Raw genomic sequence first — 19,865 nt, forward strand, 5'->3', positions numbered from 1 at the left:
CTGTACTCACTATTCTGCTGGTGAGATCACTGTGTACATACATTACATTACTTATCCTGTACTGATCCTGAGTTATATCCTGTATTATACTCCAGAGCTGTACTCACTATTCTGCTGGTGAGGTCACTGTGTACATACATTACATTACTTATACTGTACTGATCCTGAGTTATATCCTGTATTATACTCCAGAGCTGTACTCACTATTCTGCTGGTGAGGTCACTGTGTACATACATTACATTACTTATACTGTACTGATCCTGAGTTATATCCTGTATTATACTCCAGAGCTGTACTCACTATTCTGCTGGTGAGGTCACTGTGTACATACATTACATTACTTATCCTGTACTGATCCTGAGTTATATCCTGTATTATACTCCAGAGCTGTACTCACTATTCTGCTGGTGAGGTCACTGTGTACATACATTACATTACTTATACTGTACTGATCCTGAGTTATATCCTGTATTATACTCCAGAGCTGTACTCACTATTCTGCTGGTGAGGTCACTGTGTACATACATTACATTACTTATCCTGTACTGATCCTGAGTTATATCCTGTATTATACTCCAGAGCTGTACTCACTATTCTGCTGGTGAGATCACTGTGTACATACATTACATTACTTATCCTGTACTGATCCTGAGTTATATCCTGTATTATACTCCAGAGCTGTACTCACTATTCTGCTGGTGAGGTCACTGTGTACATACATTACATTACTTATACTGTACTGATCCTGAGTTATATCCTGTATTATACTCCAGAGCTGTACTCACTATTCTGCTGGTGAGGTCACTGTGTACATACATTACTTATCCTGTACTGATCCTGAGTTATATCCTGTATTATACTCCAGAGCTGTACTCACTATTCTGCTGGTGAGATCACTGTGTACATACATTACATTACTTATCCTGTACTGATCCTGAGTTATATCCTGTATTATACTCCAGAGCTGTACTCACTATTCTGCTGGTGAGGTCACTGTGTACATACATTACATTACTTATACTGTACTGATCCTGAGTTATATCCTGTATTATACTCCAGAGCTGTACTCACTATTCTGCTGGTGAGGTCACTGTGTACATACATTACTTATCCTGTACTGATCCTGAGTTATATCCTGTATTATACTCCAGAGCTGTACTCACTATTCTGCTGGTGAGATCACTGTGTACATACATTACATTACTTATCCTGTACTGATCCTGAGTTATATCCTGTATTATACTCCATAACTGTACTCACTATTCTGCTGGTGAGATCACTGTGTACATACATTACATTACTTATCCTGTACTGATCCTGAGTTATATCCTGTATTATACTCCAGAGCTGCACTCACTATTCTGCTGGTGAGGTCACTGTGTACATACATTACTTATCCTGTACTGATCCTGAGTTATATCCTGTATTATACCCCAGAGCTGTACTCACTATTCTGCTGGTGAGGTCACTGTGTACATACATTACATTACTTATCCTGTACTGATCCTGAGTTATATCCTGTATTATACTCCAGAGCTGTACTCACTATTCTGCTGGTGAGATCACTGTGTATATACATTACATTACTTATCCTGTACTGATCCTGAGTTATATCCTGTATTATACTCCAGAGCTGTACTCACTATTCTGCTGGTGAGGTCACTGTGTACATACATTACATTACTTATCCTGTACTGATCCTGAGTTATATCCTGTATTATTCTCCAGGTTATGGGGGTCCTCTCCCCTTATTAGTCGGAGTCGGGCGGTGAGGCGTTAACCCTTCGGAGTGATAATATAATTATTCGTCCTTTATATACTATAGACATCTGTCCTCAGATCACTGTAAATCCGCGAGGTCGTGGGAAACTTTATCAGCCGGAGCAGAACATCCTCTCCCCGCGCCGCCTTACGCCGCCGCACCCCCGTAACCGCAGCCGCTTGGCCGGAGGCCGCTCGATCCTGTAACATCTGACACAAAGTGCAAAGAAATGAGAAGAAAAACATGGACAAGCGTGACGGCGGGAAGTCGTAACTTACAGGATCTGGCGCAGGATAAGAAAAGAAACACGAAGCGCAACAAGAGCGATCGTATAATTGTTACCGTGAATATAATAATATTATAATACATCCCACACCGCAATAATATCTCCTGTATACAGTGGTATGGACCATGCGGTATAACCTGGTATATACTGTATATAATATATATGTACAGCTGGTATAAGTTATATATCTCCTGTATACAGTGGTATGGACCATGCGGTATAACCTGGTATATACTGTATATAATATATATGTACAGCTGGTATAAGTCATATATCTCCTGTATACAGTGGTATGGACCATGCGGTATAACCTGGTATATACTGTATATAATATATATGTACAGCTGGTATAAGTTATATATCTCCTGTATATAGTGATATGGACCATGCTGGTATAACCTGGTATATACTGTATATAATATATATGTACAGCTGGTATAAGTTATATATCTCCTGTATATAGTGATATGGACCATGCTGGTATATACTGTATATAATATATATGTACAGCTGGTATAAGTTATATATCTCCTGTATATAGTGATATGGACCATGCTGGTATAACCTGGGTATATACAGTATATAATATATATGTACAGCTGGTATAAGTTATATATCTCCTGTATATAGTGATATGGCCCATGCTGGTATAACCTGGTATATACTGTATATAATATATATGTACAGCTGGTATAAGTTATATATCTCCTGTATATAGTGATATGGACCATGCTGGTATAACCTGGTATATACTGTATATAATATATATGTACAGCTGGTATAAGTTATATATCTCCTGTATATAGTGATATGGACCATGCTGGTATAACCTGGGTATATACTGTATATAATATATATGTACAGCTGGTATAAGTTATATATCCCCTGTATATAGTGATATGGATCATGCTGGTATATACTGTATATAATATATATGTACAGCTGGTATAAGTTATATATCTCCTGTATATAGTGATATGGATCATGCTGGTATAACCTGGGTATATACTGTATATAATATATATGTACAGCTGGTATAAGTTATATATCCCCTGTATATAGTGATATGGATCATGCTGGTATATACTGTATATAATATATATGTACAGCTGGTATAAGTTATATATCTCCTGTATATAGTGATATGGACCATGCTGGTATAACCTGGTATATACTGTATATAATATATATGTACAGCTGGTATAAGTTATATATCTCCTGTATATAGTGATATAGACCATGCTGGTATAACCTGGTATATACTGTATATAATATATATGTACAGCTGGTATAAGTTATATATCTCCTGTATATAGTGATATGGACCATGCTGGTATAACCTGGTATATACTGTATATAATATATATGTACAGCTGGTATAAGTTATATATATCCTGTATATAGTGATATGGTCCATGCTGGTATAACCTGGTATATACTGTATATAATATATATGTACAGCTGGTATAAGTAATATATCTCCTGTATATAGTGATATGGACCATGCTGGTATATACTGTATATAATATATATGTACAGCTGGTATAAGTTATATATCTCCTGTATACAGTGATATGGACCATGCTGGTATAACCTGGGTATATACTGTATATAATATATATGTACAGCTGGTATAAGTTATATATCTCCTGTATATAGTGATATGGACCATGCTGGTATAACCTGGGTATATACTGTATATAATATATATGTACAGCTGGTATAAGTTATATATCTCCTGTATATAGTGATATGGACCATGCTGGTATATACTGTATATAATATATATGTACAGCTGGTATAAGTTATATATCTCCTGTATATAGTGATATGGACCATGCTGGTGTATACTGTATATAATATATATGCACAGCTGGTATAAGTTATATATATCCTGTATATAGTGATATGGACCATGCTGGTATAACCTGGTATATACTGTATATAATATATATGCACAGCTGGTATAAGTTATATATCTCCTGTATATAGTGATATGGACCATGCTGGTATAACCTGGTATATACTGTATATAATATATATGTACAGCTGGTATAAGTTATATATCTCCTGTATATAGTGATATGGACCATGCTGGTATAACCTGGTATATACTGTATATAATATATATGTACAGCTGGTATAAGTTATATATCTCCTGTATATAGTGATATGGTCCATGCTGATATATACTGTATATAATATATATGCACAGCTGGTATAAGTTATATATCTCCTGTATATAGTGATATGGACCATGCTGGTATAACCTGGTATATACTGTATATAATATATATGTACAGCTGGTATAAGTTATATATCTCCTGTATATAGTGATATGGACCATGCGGTATAACCTGGGTATATACTGTATATAATATATATGCACAGCTGGTATAAGTTATATATCTCCTGTATATAGTGATATGGACCATGCTGGTATAACCTGGTATATACTGTATATAATATATATGCACAGCTGGTATAAGTTATATATATCCTGTATATAGTGATATGGACCATGCGGTATAACCTGGTATATACTGTATATAATATATATGTACAGCTGGTATAAGTTATATATCTCCTGTATATAGTGATATGGACCATGCTGGTATAACCTGGTATATACTGTATATAATATATATGTACAGCTGGTATAAGTTATATATCTCCTGTATATAGTGATATGGACCATGCTGGTATAACCTGGTATATACTGTATATAATATATATGTACAGCTGGTATAAGTTATATATCTCCTGTATATAGTGATATGGACCATGCTGGTATATACTGTATATAATATATATGCACAGCTGGTATAAGTTATATATCTCCTGTATATAGTGATATGGACCATGCTGGTATATACTGTATATAATATATATGTACAGCTGGTATAAGTTATATATCTCCTGTATATAGTAATATGGACCATGCGGTATATACTGTATATAATATATATGTACAGCTGGTATAAGTTATATATCTCCTGTATATAGTGATATGGACCATGCTGGTATAACCTGGTATATACTGTATATAATATATATGTACAGCTGGTATAAGTTATATATCTCCTGTATATAGTGATATGGACCATGCTGGTATAACCTGGTATATACTGTATATAATATATATGTACAGCTGGTATAAGTTATATATCTCCTGTATACAGTGATATGGGGCATGCTGGTATAACCTGGTATATACTGTATATAATATATATGTACAGTTGGTATAAGTTATATATCTCTCTATATAGTGATATGGACCATGCTGGTATAACCTGGTATACACTGTATATAATATATATGTAAAGCTGGTATAAGTTATATATCTCCTGTATATAGTGATATGGACCATGCTGGTATAACCTGGTATACACTGTATATAATATATATGTACAGCTGGTATAAGTTATATATCTCCTGTATATAGTGATATGGACCATGCTGGTATAACCTGGTATATACTGTATATTATTTGTACAGCTGGTATAGGTTATATATCTCCTGTATATAGTGATATGGGCCATGCTGGTATAACCTGGTATATACTGTATATAATATATGTATGCACAGCTGGTATAAGTTATATATCTCCTGTATATAGTGATATGGACCATGCTGGTATAACCTGGGTATATACTGTATATAATATATATGTACAGCTGGTATAAGTTATATATCTCCTGTATATAGTGATATGGACCATGCTGGTATAACCTGGTATATACTGTATATAATATATATGTACAGCTGGTATAAGTTATATATCTCCTGTATATAGTGATATGGACCATGCTGGTATATACTGTATATAATATATATGTACAGCTGGTATAAGTTATATATCTCCTGTATATAGTGACATGGACCAAGCTGGTATAACCTGGTATATACTGTATATAATATATATGTACAGCTGGTATAAGTTATATATCTCCTGTATATAGTGATATGGGCCATGCTGGTATAACGTGGTATATACTGTATATAATATATATGTACAGCTGGTATAAGTTATATATCTCTCTATATAGTGATATACCAGCTGTGCATATATATTATATACAGTATATACCAGCATGGTCCATAAGTTATATATCTCCTGTATATAGTGATATGGTCCATGCTGGTATATACTGTATATAATATACATGTACAGCTGGTATAAGTTATATATCTCCTGTATATAGTAATATGGACCATGCTGGTATAACCTGGTATATACTGTATATAATACATATGTACAGCTGGTATAAGTTATATATCTCCTGTATATAGTGATATGGTCCATGCTGGTATATACTGTATATAATATATATGTACAGCTGGTATAAGTTATATATCTCTCTATATAGTGATATGGACCATGCTGGTATAACCTGGTATATACTGTATATAATTATATATGTACAGCTGGTATAAGTTATATATCTCTCTATATAGTGATATGGACCATGCTGGTATAACCTGGGTATATACTGTATATAATATATATGTACAGCTGGTATAAGTTATATATCTCCTGTATATAGTGATATGGACCATGCTGGTATAACCTGGTATACACTGTATATAATATATATGTACAGCTGGTATAAGTTATATGTATCCTGTATATAGTGATATGGACCATGCTGGTATAACCTGGGTATATACTGTATATAATATATATGTACAGCTGGTATAAGTTATATATCTCCTGTATATAGTGATATGGACCATGCTGGTATAACCTGGGTATATACTGTATATAATATATATGTACAGCTGGTATAAGTTATATGTATCCTGTATATAGTGATATGGACCATGCTGGTATAACCTGGTATATACTGTATATAATATATATGTACAGCTGGTATAAGTTATATATCTCCTGTATATAGTGATATGGACCATGCTGGTATATACTGTATATAATATATATGTACAGCTGGTATAAGTTATATATTTCCTGTATATAGTGATATGGACCATGCTGGTATAACCTGGTATATACTGTATATAATATATATGTACAGATGGTATAAGTTATATATCTCCTGTATATAGTGATATGGACCATGCTGGTATATACTGTATATAATACATATGTACAGCTGGTATAAGTTATATATCTCCTGTATATAGTGATATGGACCATGCTGGTATAACCTGGTATATACTGTATATAATTATATATGTACAGCTGGTATAAGTTATATATCTCCTGTATATAGTGATATGGACCATGCGGTATATACTGTATATAATACATATGTACAGCTGGTATATGTTATATATCTCCTGTATATAGTGATATGGACCATGCTGGTATAACCTGGTATATACTGTATATAATTATATATGTACAGCTGGTATAAGTTATATATCTCCTGTATATAGTGATATGGACCATGCTGGTATAACCTGGTATATACTGTATATAATATATATGTACAGCTGGTATAAGTTATATATCTCCTGTATATAGTGATATGGACCATGCTGGTATAACCTGGGTATATACTGTATATAATATATATGTACAGCTGGTATAAGTTATATATCTCCTGTATATAGTGATATGGACCATGCTGGTATAACCTGGTATATACTGTATATAATATATATGTACAGCTGGTATAAGTTATATATCTCCTGTATATAGTGATATGGACCATGCTGGTATAACCTGGTATATACTGTATATAATATATATGTACAGCTGGTATAAGTTATATATACTGTATATAGTGATATGGACCATGCTAGTATAACCTGGGTATATACTGTATATAATATATATGCACAGCTGGTATAAGTTATATATCTCCTGTATATAGTGATATGGTCCATGCTGGTATATATTGTATATAATATATATGTACAGCTGGTATAAGTTATATATCTCCTGTATATAGTGATATGGACCATGCTGGTATATACTGTATATAATATATATGTACAGCTGGTATAAGTTATATATCTCCTGTATATAGTGATATGGACCATGCTGGTATAACCTGGTATATACTGTATATAATTATATATGTACAGCTGGTATAAGTTATATATCTCCTGTATATAGTGATATGGACCATGCTGGTATATACTGTATATAATATATATGTACAGCTGGTATAAGTTATATATCTCCTGTATATAGTGATATGGACCATGCTGGTATATACTGTATATAATATATATGTACAGCTGGTATAAGTTATATATCTCCTGTATATAGTGATATGGACCATGCTGGTATAACCTGGTATATACTGTATATAATATATATGTACAGCTGGTATAAGTTATATATCTCCTGTATATAGTAATATGGACCATGCTGGTATAATCTGGTATATACTGTATATAATATATATATCAGTGGCGCTCCCGCTCCTGTCGTGTTATAAACACTCGCTCTCTCTCTCTATATAAGGAGATGGTGCAGGATCCTCTCTCCCCCATTGTTATAGTTCGGGGACGCTGCCCTCTCATCTTTGACACAAACCACATGGAGGAATCCGGGCGAATTCTTAATTAATAATTTCTCTATTTTTATAATTTTACAAAATATAAAGCAGATGTGAGAGGAAGAAACTCAATAATAAGGGCAACTTCTATATACACCCCAGAGACCTCCTACTACATCCAATCTACACCTTCAGTCACCTCCAGAGCTGCACTCACTATTCTGCTGTTACATCAAAGAGGACTGTGTGGTCATACAGATACAGCTGCACAGTCCTCTCTATCCCCTCCCTGCACTCATCTCTATGATCATAGAGAGAACTGTGTGGTCATACAGATACAGCTGCACAGTCCTCTCTATCCCCTCCCTGCACTCATCTCTATGATCATAGAGAGAACTGTGTGGTCATACAGATACAGCTGCACAGTCCTCTCTATCCCCTCCCTGCACTCATCTCTATGATCATAGAGAGAACTGTGTGGTCATACAGATACAGCTGCACAGTCCTCTCTATCCCCTCCCTGCACTCATCTCTATGATCATTGAGAGAACTGTGTGGTCATACAGTTACAGCTGCACAGTCCTCTCTATCCCTCCCTGCACTCATCTCTATGATCATTGAGAGAACTGTGTGGTCATACAGATACAGCTGCACAGTCCTCTCTATCCCCTCCCTGCACTCATCTCTATGATCATAGAGAGAACTGTGTGGTCATACAGATACAGCTGCACAGTCCTCTCTATCCCCTCCCTGCACTCATCTCTATGATCATAGAAAACTGTGTGGTCATACAGTTACAGCTGCACAGTCCTCTCTATTCCCTCCCTGCACTCATCTCTATGATCATAGAGAGGACTGTGTGGTCATACAGATACAGCTGCACAGTCCTCTCTATCCCCTCCCTGCACTCATCTCTATGATCATAGAGAGAACTGTGTGGTCATACAGATACAGCTGCACAGTCCTCTCTATCCCCTCCCTGCACTCATCTCTATGATCATAGAGAGGACTGTGTGGTCATACAGTTACAGCTGCACAGTCCTCTCTATTCCCTCCCTGCACTCATCTGTATGATCATAGAGAGAACTGTGTGGTCATACAGTTACAGCTGCACAGTCCTCTCTATCCCCTCCCTGCACTCATCTCTATGATCATAGAGAGAACTGTGTGGTCATACAGTTACAGCTGCACAGTCCTCTCTATTCCCTCCCTGCACTCATCTCTATGATCATAGAGAGAACTGTGTGGTCATACAGATACAGCTGCACAGTCCTCCCTATCCCCTCCCTGCACTCATCTCTATGATCATAGAGAGAACTGTGTGGTCATACAGATACAGCTGCACAGTCCTCCCTATCCCCTCCCTGCACTCATCTCTATGATCATAGAGAGGACTGTGTGGTCATACAGATACAGCTGCACAGTCCTCTCTATTCCCTCCCTGCACTCATCTCTATGATCATAGAGAGAACTGTGTGGTCATACAGATACAGCTGCACAGTCCTCTCTATCCCCTCCCTGCACTCATCTCTATGATCATAGAGAGAACTGTGTGGTCATACAGTTACAGCTGCACAGTCCTCTCTATTCCCTCCCTGCACTCATCTCTATGATCATAGAGAGAACTGTGTGGTCATACAGATACAGCTGCACAGTCCTCCCTATCCCCTCCCTGCACTCATCTCTATGATCATAGAGAGAACTGTGTGGTCATACAGATACAGCTGCACAGTCCTCTCTATCCCCTCCCTGCACTCATCTCTATGATCATAGAGAGGACTGTGTGGTCATACAGTTACAGCTGCACAGTCCTCCCTATCCCCTCCCTGCACTCATCTCTATGATCATAGAGAGGACTGTGTGGTCATACAGTTACAGCTGCACAGTCCTCTCTATCCCCTCCCTGCACTCATCTCTATGATCATAGAGAGAACTGTGTGGTCATACAGTTACAGCTGCACAGTCCTCTCTATCCCCTCCCTGCACTCATCTCTATGATCATAGAGAGAACTGTGTGGTCATACAGTTACAGCTGCACAGTCCTCTCTATCCCCTCCCTGCACTCATCTCTATGATCATAGAGAGGACTGTGTGGTCATACAGATACAGCTGCACAGTCCTCTCTATCCCCTCCCTGCACAAACATTAAAGAATATAGTGATAAGTCACATGACCCATAGTGCAAATACACAATATGCTACCAATAACACAATGTTGGGTGAGCACTGCCTTCGGATGTCTGGACATGCTGGGAGTTGTAGTTTTGCATCAGCTGGAGGCCCCCTGGTTGGGAAACACGGGATAAGATTTTTGCCGTCTTTGTTTCCTTATAGAAAGAGGTCTGAGCGGAGCCGTAAAGGGTTAATGAAGTGAGACGTTCCTGGCGCCGATGACGTCTCCTTATAAGGAAATCTCCGCTGTTTCCTCCAATGATTCACAGATCTGTCCTGACGCTCAGTGCTGATCCCTTCATCTGTCCTGACGCTCAGTGCTGATCCCTTCATCTGTCCTGACGCTCAGTGCTGATCCCTTCATCTGTCCTGACGCTCAGTGCTGATCCCTTCATCTGTCCTGACGCTCAGTGCTGATCCCTTCATCTGTCCTGCCGCTCAGTGCTGATCTCTTCATCTGTCCTGCCGCTCAGTGCTGATCCCTTCATCTGTCCTGACGCTCAGTGCTGATCTCTTCATCTGTCCTGACGCTCAGTGCTGATCCCTTCATCTGTCCTGACGCTCAGTGCTGATCCCTTCATCTGTCCTGACGCTCAGTGCTGATCCCTTCATCTGTCCTGACGCTCAGTGCTGATCTCTTCATCTGTCCTGACGCTCAGTGCTGATCCCTTCATCTGTCCTGCCGCTCAGTGCTGATCCCTTCATCTGTCCTGACGCTCAGTGCTGATCTCTTCATCTGTCCTGCCGCTCAGTGCTGATCTCTTCATCTGTCCTGACGCTCAGTGCTGATCCCTTCATCTGTCCTGCCGCTCAGTGCTGATCCAGTCATCTGTCCTGCCGCTCAGTGCTGATCCCTTCGTCTGTCCTGACGCTCAGTGCTGATCCCTTCGTCTGTCCTGACGCTCAGTGCTGATCCCTTCATCTGTCCTGACGCTCAGTGCTGATCCCTTCATCTGTCCTGCCGCTCAGTGCTGATCCAGTCATCTGTCCTGCCGCTCAGTGCTGATCCCTTCGTCTGTCCTGACGCTCAGTGCTGATCCCTTCGTCTGTCCTGACGCTCAGTGCTGATCCCTTCATCTGTCCTACCGCTCAGTGCTGATCCCTTCGTCTGTCCTGACGCTCAGTGCTGATCCCTTCGTCTGTCCTGACGCTCAGTGCTGATCCCTTCATCTGTCCTGACGCTCAGTGCTGATCCATTCATCTGTCCAGCCGCTCAGTGCTGATCCCTTCATCTGTCCTGACGCTCAGTGCTGATCTCTTCTTCTATCCTGCCGCTTAGTGCTGATCCAGTCATCTGTCCTGCCGCTCAGTGCTGATCCCTTCGTCTGTCCTGACGCTCAGTGCTGATCCCTTCGTCTGTCCTGACGCTCAGTGCTGATCCATTCATCTGTCCAGCCGCTCAGTGCTGATCCCTTCATCTGTCCTGACGCTCAGTGCTGATCCCTTCATCTGTCCTACCGCTCAGTGCTGATCCCTTCATCTGTCCTGACGCTCAGTGCTGATCTCTTCTTCTATCCTGCCGCTTAGTGCTGATCTCTTCATCTGTCCTGCCGCTCAGTGCTGATCCCTTCATCTGTCCAGCCGCTCAGTGCTGATCCCTTCATCTGTCCTACCGCTCAGTGCTGATCTCTTCTTCTATCCTGCCGCTTAGTGCTGATCTCTTCATCTGTCCTGCCGCTCAGTGCTGATCCATTCATCTGTCCAGCCGCTCAGTGCTGATCCCTTCATCTATCCTGCCGCTTAGTGCTGATCTCTTAATCTGTCCTGCCGCTCAGTGCTGATCCCTTCATCTGTCCAGCCGCTCAGTGCTGATCCCTTCATCTGTCCAGCCGCTCAGTGCTGATCCCTTCATCTGTCCTACCGCTCAGTGCTGATCCCTTCATCTGTCCTGCCGCTCAGTGCTGATCTCTTCTTCTATCCTGCCGCTTAGTGCTGATCTCTTCATCTGTCCTGACGCTCAGTGCTGATCCATTCATCTGTCCTGACGCTCAGTGCTGATCCATTCATCTGTCCTGACGCTCAGTGCTGATCCATTCATCTGTCCTGACGCTCAGTGCTGATCCCTTCATCTGTCCTGACGCTTAGTGCTGATCTCTTCATCTGTCCTACCGCTCAGTGCTGATCTCTTCATCTATCCTGCCGCTCAGTGCTGATCTCTTTGTCTATCCTGCCAGCACCATGTCATAAGATCAGTCGATAGTAAGACCCGAGAGGTTTCCAGGTAACTACAGACATTTCCTAAGAAAAATGAATCTGATTTATTTTACATTTTTAAAGTGTAAATGTAGGGCGGGGGGGGGGGGGGGGGGGCGTATCGCAACAAGGACAATAGGGACAGATGATAAACTCCATAACATTTTCAATGAATGACAAACACAAAGGATCATGGGTAAGATTGTTATTTACTGTGCGCATATACAATCAATGAAAAGCAATAAATAAGGAAAGAAGACTTGAGAAAGATGGAGGAAAATGGAAGAGAGCAGAGGAAATCAGAGGAGAGAAGAAGAGGAAGGTGGGAGAGGGCAGAGGAAAAGGAGAGATGGAGGAGGGGATGGAGGAAGAGGAGGGGATGGAGAATGGAGAAGGGGATGGAGGAAGAGGAGGGGATGGAAAATGGAGGAGGGGATGGAGGAAGAGGAGGGGATGGAGGAAGAGGAGGGGATGGAGGAAGAGGAGGGGATGGAGGATGGAGAAGGGGATGGAGGAAGAGGAGGGGATGGAGAATGGAGAAGGGGATGGAGGAAGAGGAGGGGATGGAAAATGGAGGAGGGGATGGAGGAAGAGGAGGGGATGGAGGAAGAGGAGGGGATGGAGGAAGAGGAGGGGACGGAGGATGGAGGAGGGGACGGAGGATGGAGGAGGGGACGGAGGATGGAGGAGGGGACGGAGGATGGAGGAGGGGACGGAGGATGGAGGAGGGGACGGAGGATGGAGGAAGAGGAGGGGAAGGAGGAGGAGAATGGAGGAAGGAGGGTGCAGGATGGTGGTGGGGATGGAGGAGGAGGAGGGGATGGAGGAGGAGGAGGAGGGGATGTAGGAGGAGGATGGAGGGAGGAGGGTGCAGGATGGTGGTGGGGATGGAGGAAGAGGAGGGGATGGAGGAAGAGGAGGGGATGGAGGAAGAGGAGGGGATGGAGGATGGAGAAGGGGATGGAGGAAGAGGAGGGGATGGAAAATGGAGGAGGGGATGGAGGAAGAAGATGGGATGGAGGAAGAGGAGGGGACGGAGGATGGAGGAGGGGACGGAGGATGGAGGAGGGGACGGAGGATGGAGGAAGAGGAGGGGAAGGAGGAGGAGAATGGAGGAAGGAGGGTGCAGGATGGTGGTGGGGATGGAGGAGGAGGAGGGGATGGAGGAAGGAGGGTGCAGGATGGTGGTGGGGATGGAGGAGGAGGAGGGGATGGAGGAGGAGGAGGAGGGGATGTAGGAGGAGGATGGAGGGAGGAGGGTGCAGGATGGTGGTGGGGATGGAGGAAGGAGGGTGCAGGATGGTGGTGGGGATGGAGGAAGGAGGGTGCAGGATGGTGGTGGGGATGGAGGAGGAGGATGGAGGGAGGAGGGTGCAGGATGGGGTGGGTAGAGGAGGGCAGGGGAAGCTTACAGGAGGGTAGAGAAGTATGGAGGAATACAGCAGGAGGTGGGAGGGTGATGGACGCTGGAGGAGGAGAGAGGTGTCCATCATGTCTCCCCTGATGGTTTGTTCTGTTCTGGGGCCATAAATTGCACCTTGGGCACAATAAGTCCGGAGTTGTTCCGTCTCATGGAGTTGTTCCGTCTCATGGAGTTGTTCCTTCTCATGGAGTTGCGTTTCCTCAGGGAGTTCTGGTGGGACAGCTCACTCCTCTGGAGGGTCTGGATTAATATGGACGGCTTCTCGTCCAGCTCCCGGGCGCTGCAGCGTGGCGTGGCCACTTTGGTGGTGTTACCAAACTTGGAATAATCCACGGAGTAGACTCCTTCCTCCTCTGAGACGACTGACACAAAGCGGTGACCCCACAGAATCTCCTCGGTGGTGTAAGACGTCCGGGCCTGGGTGGTGATTCCGGTGGTCTCCACCACCCCCTCCAGGATGACTATGACCTCCAGGTCCTGACTGCACAGGTCAGAGGCAGAGACGTCATACAGAGGACTCCTCTTATCTATCACATGAGAGACGATCAGCGGCGCCACCAGGAAAATGTTGTTGCCCTCCACAGAGTTGTCCACAGGGACGTCGATCTGGTGGATGGGAATCACCTCGCCTTCGGGAGTGACGGTTTTCCTGATCACCTGAATCCTCAGGGAGGCGTTGATGATCATGCTCTTCCGTAAGTCCCCGACACGAAACATGAGGCAAAGCTTCCCGTTCCTCACGGCTATGACAGCATGGCGGCTGAAGATCAGGGTCTCGGCCCGGCGGTGGGACTGCGCCGTTTTCATGAAGATGCAGCCCAACATCACAGCATTGACAATTAAACCAACAATGTTCTGTATGATCAGGAGGCTGATAGCTAGGGGGCACTCTTCTGTCATCATGCGCCCCCCAAATCCAATAGTCACTTGGACCTCAATGGAGAATAGAAAGGCCGCAGTGAAGGACCTAGAAGAAGAGGAAAAGGTCTGTTACATCGGAGACCAAAGAGACACAGAACGTGTCGGCAGATAAGGACCATGTGGCCCATCAGGTCTGCCCAATAATCTGATCCTATCTATAGTCCCTGGACCTCTCTTATATGAAGGATAGCCTTATACCTATCTCTATCTTATATGAAGGATAGCCTTACACCTATCCCTATCTTATATGAAGGATAGCCTTATACCTATCTCTATCTTATATGAAGGATAGCCTTATACATATCCCTATCTTATATGAAGGATAGCCTTACACCTATCCCTATCTTATATGAAGGATAGCCTTATACCTATCCCTATCTTATATGAAGGATAGCCTTATACCTATCTCTATCTTATATGAAGGATAGCCTTATACCTATCTCTATCTTATATGAAGGATAGCCTTACACCTATCCCTATCTTATATGAAGGAGCCTTATACCTATCCTATCTTATATGAAGGATAGCCTTACACCTATCCCTATCTTATATGAAGGATAGCCTTATACCTATCTCTATCTTATATGAAGGATAGCCTTATACATATCTCTATCTTATATGATGGATAGCCTTATACCTATCTCTATCTTATATGAAGGATAGCCTTACACCTATCCCTATCTTATATGAAGGAGCCTTATACCTATCCCTATCTTATATGAAGGATAGCCTTATACCTATCCCTATCTTATATGAAGGATAGCCTTATACCTATCCCTATCTTATATGAAGGATAGCCTTATACCTATCCCTATCTTATATGAAGGATCGCCTTATACCTATCTCCATCTTATATGAAGGATAGCCTTTATACCTATCCCTATCTTACATGAAGGATAGCGTTATACCTATCTCTATCTTATATGAAGGATAGCCTTATACCTATCCCTATCTTATATGAATGATAGCCTTATACCTATCTCTATCTTATATGAAGTATAGCCTTATACCTATCTCTATCTTATATGAAGGATAGTCTTATACCTATCTCTATCTTATATGAAGGATAGCCTTATACCTATCTCTATCTTATATGAAGGATAGCCTTACACCTATCCCTATCTTATATGAAGGAGCCTTATACCTATCCCTATCTTATATGAAGGATAGCCTTATACCTATCCCTATCTTATATGAAGGATAGCCTTATACCTATCTCTATCTTATATGAAGGATAGCCTTATACCTATCTCTATCTTATATGAAGGATAGCCTTATACATATCCCTATCTTATATGAAGGATAGCCTTATACCTATCTCTATCTTATATGAAGGATAGCCTTATACCTATCTCTATCTTATATGAAGGATAGCCTTATACCTACCCCTATCTTATATGAAGGATAGCCTTATACCTATATCTATCTTATATGAAGGACAGCCTTATACCTATCCCTATCTTATATGAAGGATAGCCTTATACCTATCCCTATCTTATATGAAGGATAGCCTTATAACTATCTCTATCTTATATGAAGAATAGCCTTATACCTATCCCTATCTGATATGAAGGATAGCCTTACACCTATCCCTATCTTATATGAAGGATAGCCTTACACCTATCCCTATCTTATATGAAGGATAGCCTTATACCTATCTCTATCTTATATGAAGGAGCCTTATACCTATCCCTATCTTATATGAAGGATAGCCTTATACCTATCCCTATCTTATATGAAGGATAGCCTTATACCTATCCCTATCTTATATGAAGGATAGCCTTATACCTATCTATATCTTATATGAAGAATAGCCTTATACCTATCCCTATCTTATATGAAGGATAGCCTTATACCTATCCCTATCTTATATGAAGGATCGCCTTATACCTATCTCCATCTTATATGAAGGATAGCCTTATACCTATCCCTATCTTACATGAAGGATAGCCTTATACCTATCTCTATCTTATATGAAGGATAGCCTTATACCTATCTCTATCTTATATGAAGGATAGCCTTATACCTATCCCTATCTTATATGAAGGATAGCCTTATACCTATCTCTATCTTATACGAAGGATAGCCTTATACCTATCTCTATCTTATATGAAGGATAGCCTTATACCTATCTCTATCTTATATGAAGGATAGCCTTATACCTATCTCTATCTTATATGAAGGATAGCCTTACACCTATCCCTATCTTATATGAAGGAGCCTTATACCTATCCCTATCTTATATGAAGGATAGCCTTATACATATCTCTATCTTATATGAAGGATAGCCTTATGCCTATCTCTATCTTATATGAAGGATAGCCTTATGCTTATCCCTATCTTATATGAAGGATAGCCTTATACCTATCCCTATCTTATATGAAGGATAGCCTTATACCTATCTCTATCTTATATGAAGGATAGCCTTATACCTATCTCTATCTTATATGAAGGATAGCCTTATACCTATCCCTATCTTATATGAAGGATAGCCTTATACCTATCTCTATCTTATATGAAGGATAGCCTTATACCTATCCCTATCTTATATGAAGGATAGCCTTATACCTATTCCTATCTTATATGAAGGACAGCCTTATACCTATCCCTATCTGATATGAAGGATAGCCTTACACCTATCCCTATCTTATATGAAGGATAGCCTTACACCTATCCCTATCTTATATGAAGGATAGCCTTATACCTATCTCTATCTTATATGAAGGAGCCTTATACCTATCCCTATCTTATATGAAGGATAGCCTTATACCTATCCCTATCTTATATGAAGGGGGGATAGCCTTATACCTATCCCTATCTTATATGAAGGATAGCCTTATACCTATCTATATCTTATATGAAGAATAGCCTTATACCTATCCCTATCTTATATGAAGGATAGCCTTATACCTATCCCTATCTTATATGAAGGATCGCCTTATACCTATCTCCATCTTATATGAAGGATAGCCTTATACCTATCCCTATCTTACATGAAGGATAACCTTATACCTATCTCTATCTTATACGAAGGATAGCCTTATACCTATCTCTATCTTATATGAAGGATAGCATTATACCTATCTCTATCTTATATGAAGGATAGCCTTATACCTATCCCTATCTTATATGAAGGATAGCCTTATACCTATCTCTATCTTATACGAAGGATAGCCTTATACCTATCTCTATCTTATATGAAGGATAGCCTTATACCTATCTCTATCTTATATGAAGGATAGCCTTATACCTATCTCTATCTTATATGAAGGATAGCCTTACACCTATCCCTATCTTATATGAAGGAGCCTTATACCTATCCCTATCTTATATGAAGGATAGCCTTATACATATCTCTATCTTATATGAAGGATAGCCTTATGCCTATCTCTATCTTATATGAAGGATAGCCTTATGCTTATCCCTATCTTATATGAAGGATAGCCTTATACCTATCCCTATCTTATATGAAGGATAGCCTTATACCTATCTCTATCTTATATGAAGGATAGCCTTATACCTATCTCTATCTTATATGAAGGATAGCCTTATACCTATCCCTATCTTATATGAAGGATAGCCTTATACCTATCTCTATCTTATATGAAGGATAGCCTTATACCTATCCCTATCTTATATGAAGGATAGCCTTATACCTATTCCTATCTTATATGAAGGACAGCCTTATACCTATCCCTATCTTATATGAAGGATAGCCTTATACCTATCTCTATCTTATATGAAGAATAGCCTTATACCTATCCCTATCTGATATGAAGGATAGCCTTACACCTATCCCTATCTTATATGAAGGATAGCCTTATACCTATCCCTATCTTATATGAAGGATAGCCTTATACCTATCCCTATCTTATATGAAGGATAGCCTTATACCTATCCCTATCTTATATGAAGGATAGCCTTATACCTATCTCTATCTTACATGAAGGATAGCCTTATACCTATCTCTGTCTTATATGAAGGATAGCCTTATACCTATCCCTATCTTAGAGATAGGTATAAGGCTATCCTTCATATAAGATGGGGATAGGTATCAGGCTATCCTTCATATAAGATAGAGATAGGTATAAGGCTGTCCTTCATATAAGATAGGGATAGACAAAAGGCTATCCTTTATATAAGATAGAGATAGGTATAAGGCTATCCTTCATATAAGATAGAGATAGGTATAAGGCTATCCTTCATATAAGATAGGGATAGGTATAAGGCTATCCTTCATATAAGATAGGGATAGGTATAAGGCTATCCTTCATATAAGATAGAGATAGGTATAAGGCTGTCCTTCATATAAGATAGGGATAGACAAAAGGCTATCCTTTATATAAGATAGAGATAGGTATAAGGCTATCCTTCATATAAGATAGAGATAGGTATAAGGCTATCCTTCATATATCTTATATGAAGGATAGCCTTATACCTATCTCTATCTTATATAAAGGATAGCCTTTTGTCTATCCCTATCTTATATGAAGGACAGCCTTATACCTATCTCTATCTTATATGAAGGATAGCCTTATACCTATCCCTATCTTATATGAAGGATAGCCTTATACCTATCCCTATCTTATATGAAGGATAGCCTTATACCTATCTCTATCTTATATGAAGGATAGC

At 40.2% G+C, this 19,865-nt stretch overlaps 1 protein-coding gene across 1 annotated transcript; it reads right to left on the reverse strand.

Annotated features, from left to right (window-relative positions):
• Positions 1-14,248: 14,248 nt before the first annotated feature.
• LOC130332982 (ATP-sensitive inward rectifier potassium channel 8) lies at positions 14,249-15,276 on the reverse strand (the record flags this gene model as incomplete). The annotated part of the gene is given in 1 exon segment (XM_056553829.1): positions 14,249-15,276. A coding segment is annotated over 1 exon segment (901 nt), but the record flags the coding sequence as incomplete, so codon positions are not given.
• Between the last annotated feature and the right edge of the window lie 4,589 nt (positions 15,277-19,865).

This window comes from Hyla sarda, unplaced genomic scaffold (genome assembly GCF_029499605.1).
Source record: "Hyla sarda isolate aHylSar1 unplaced genomic scaffold, aHylSar1.hap1 scaffold_396, whole genome shotgun sequence".
NCBI lineage: Eukaryota > Metazoa > Chordata > Amphibia > Anura > Hylidae > Hyla > Hyla sarda.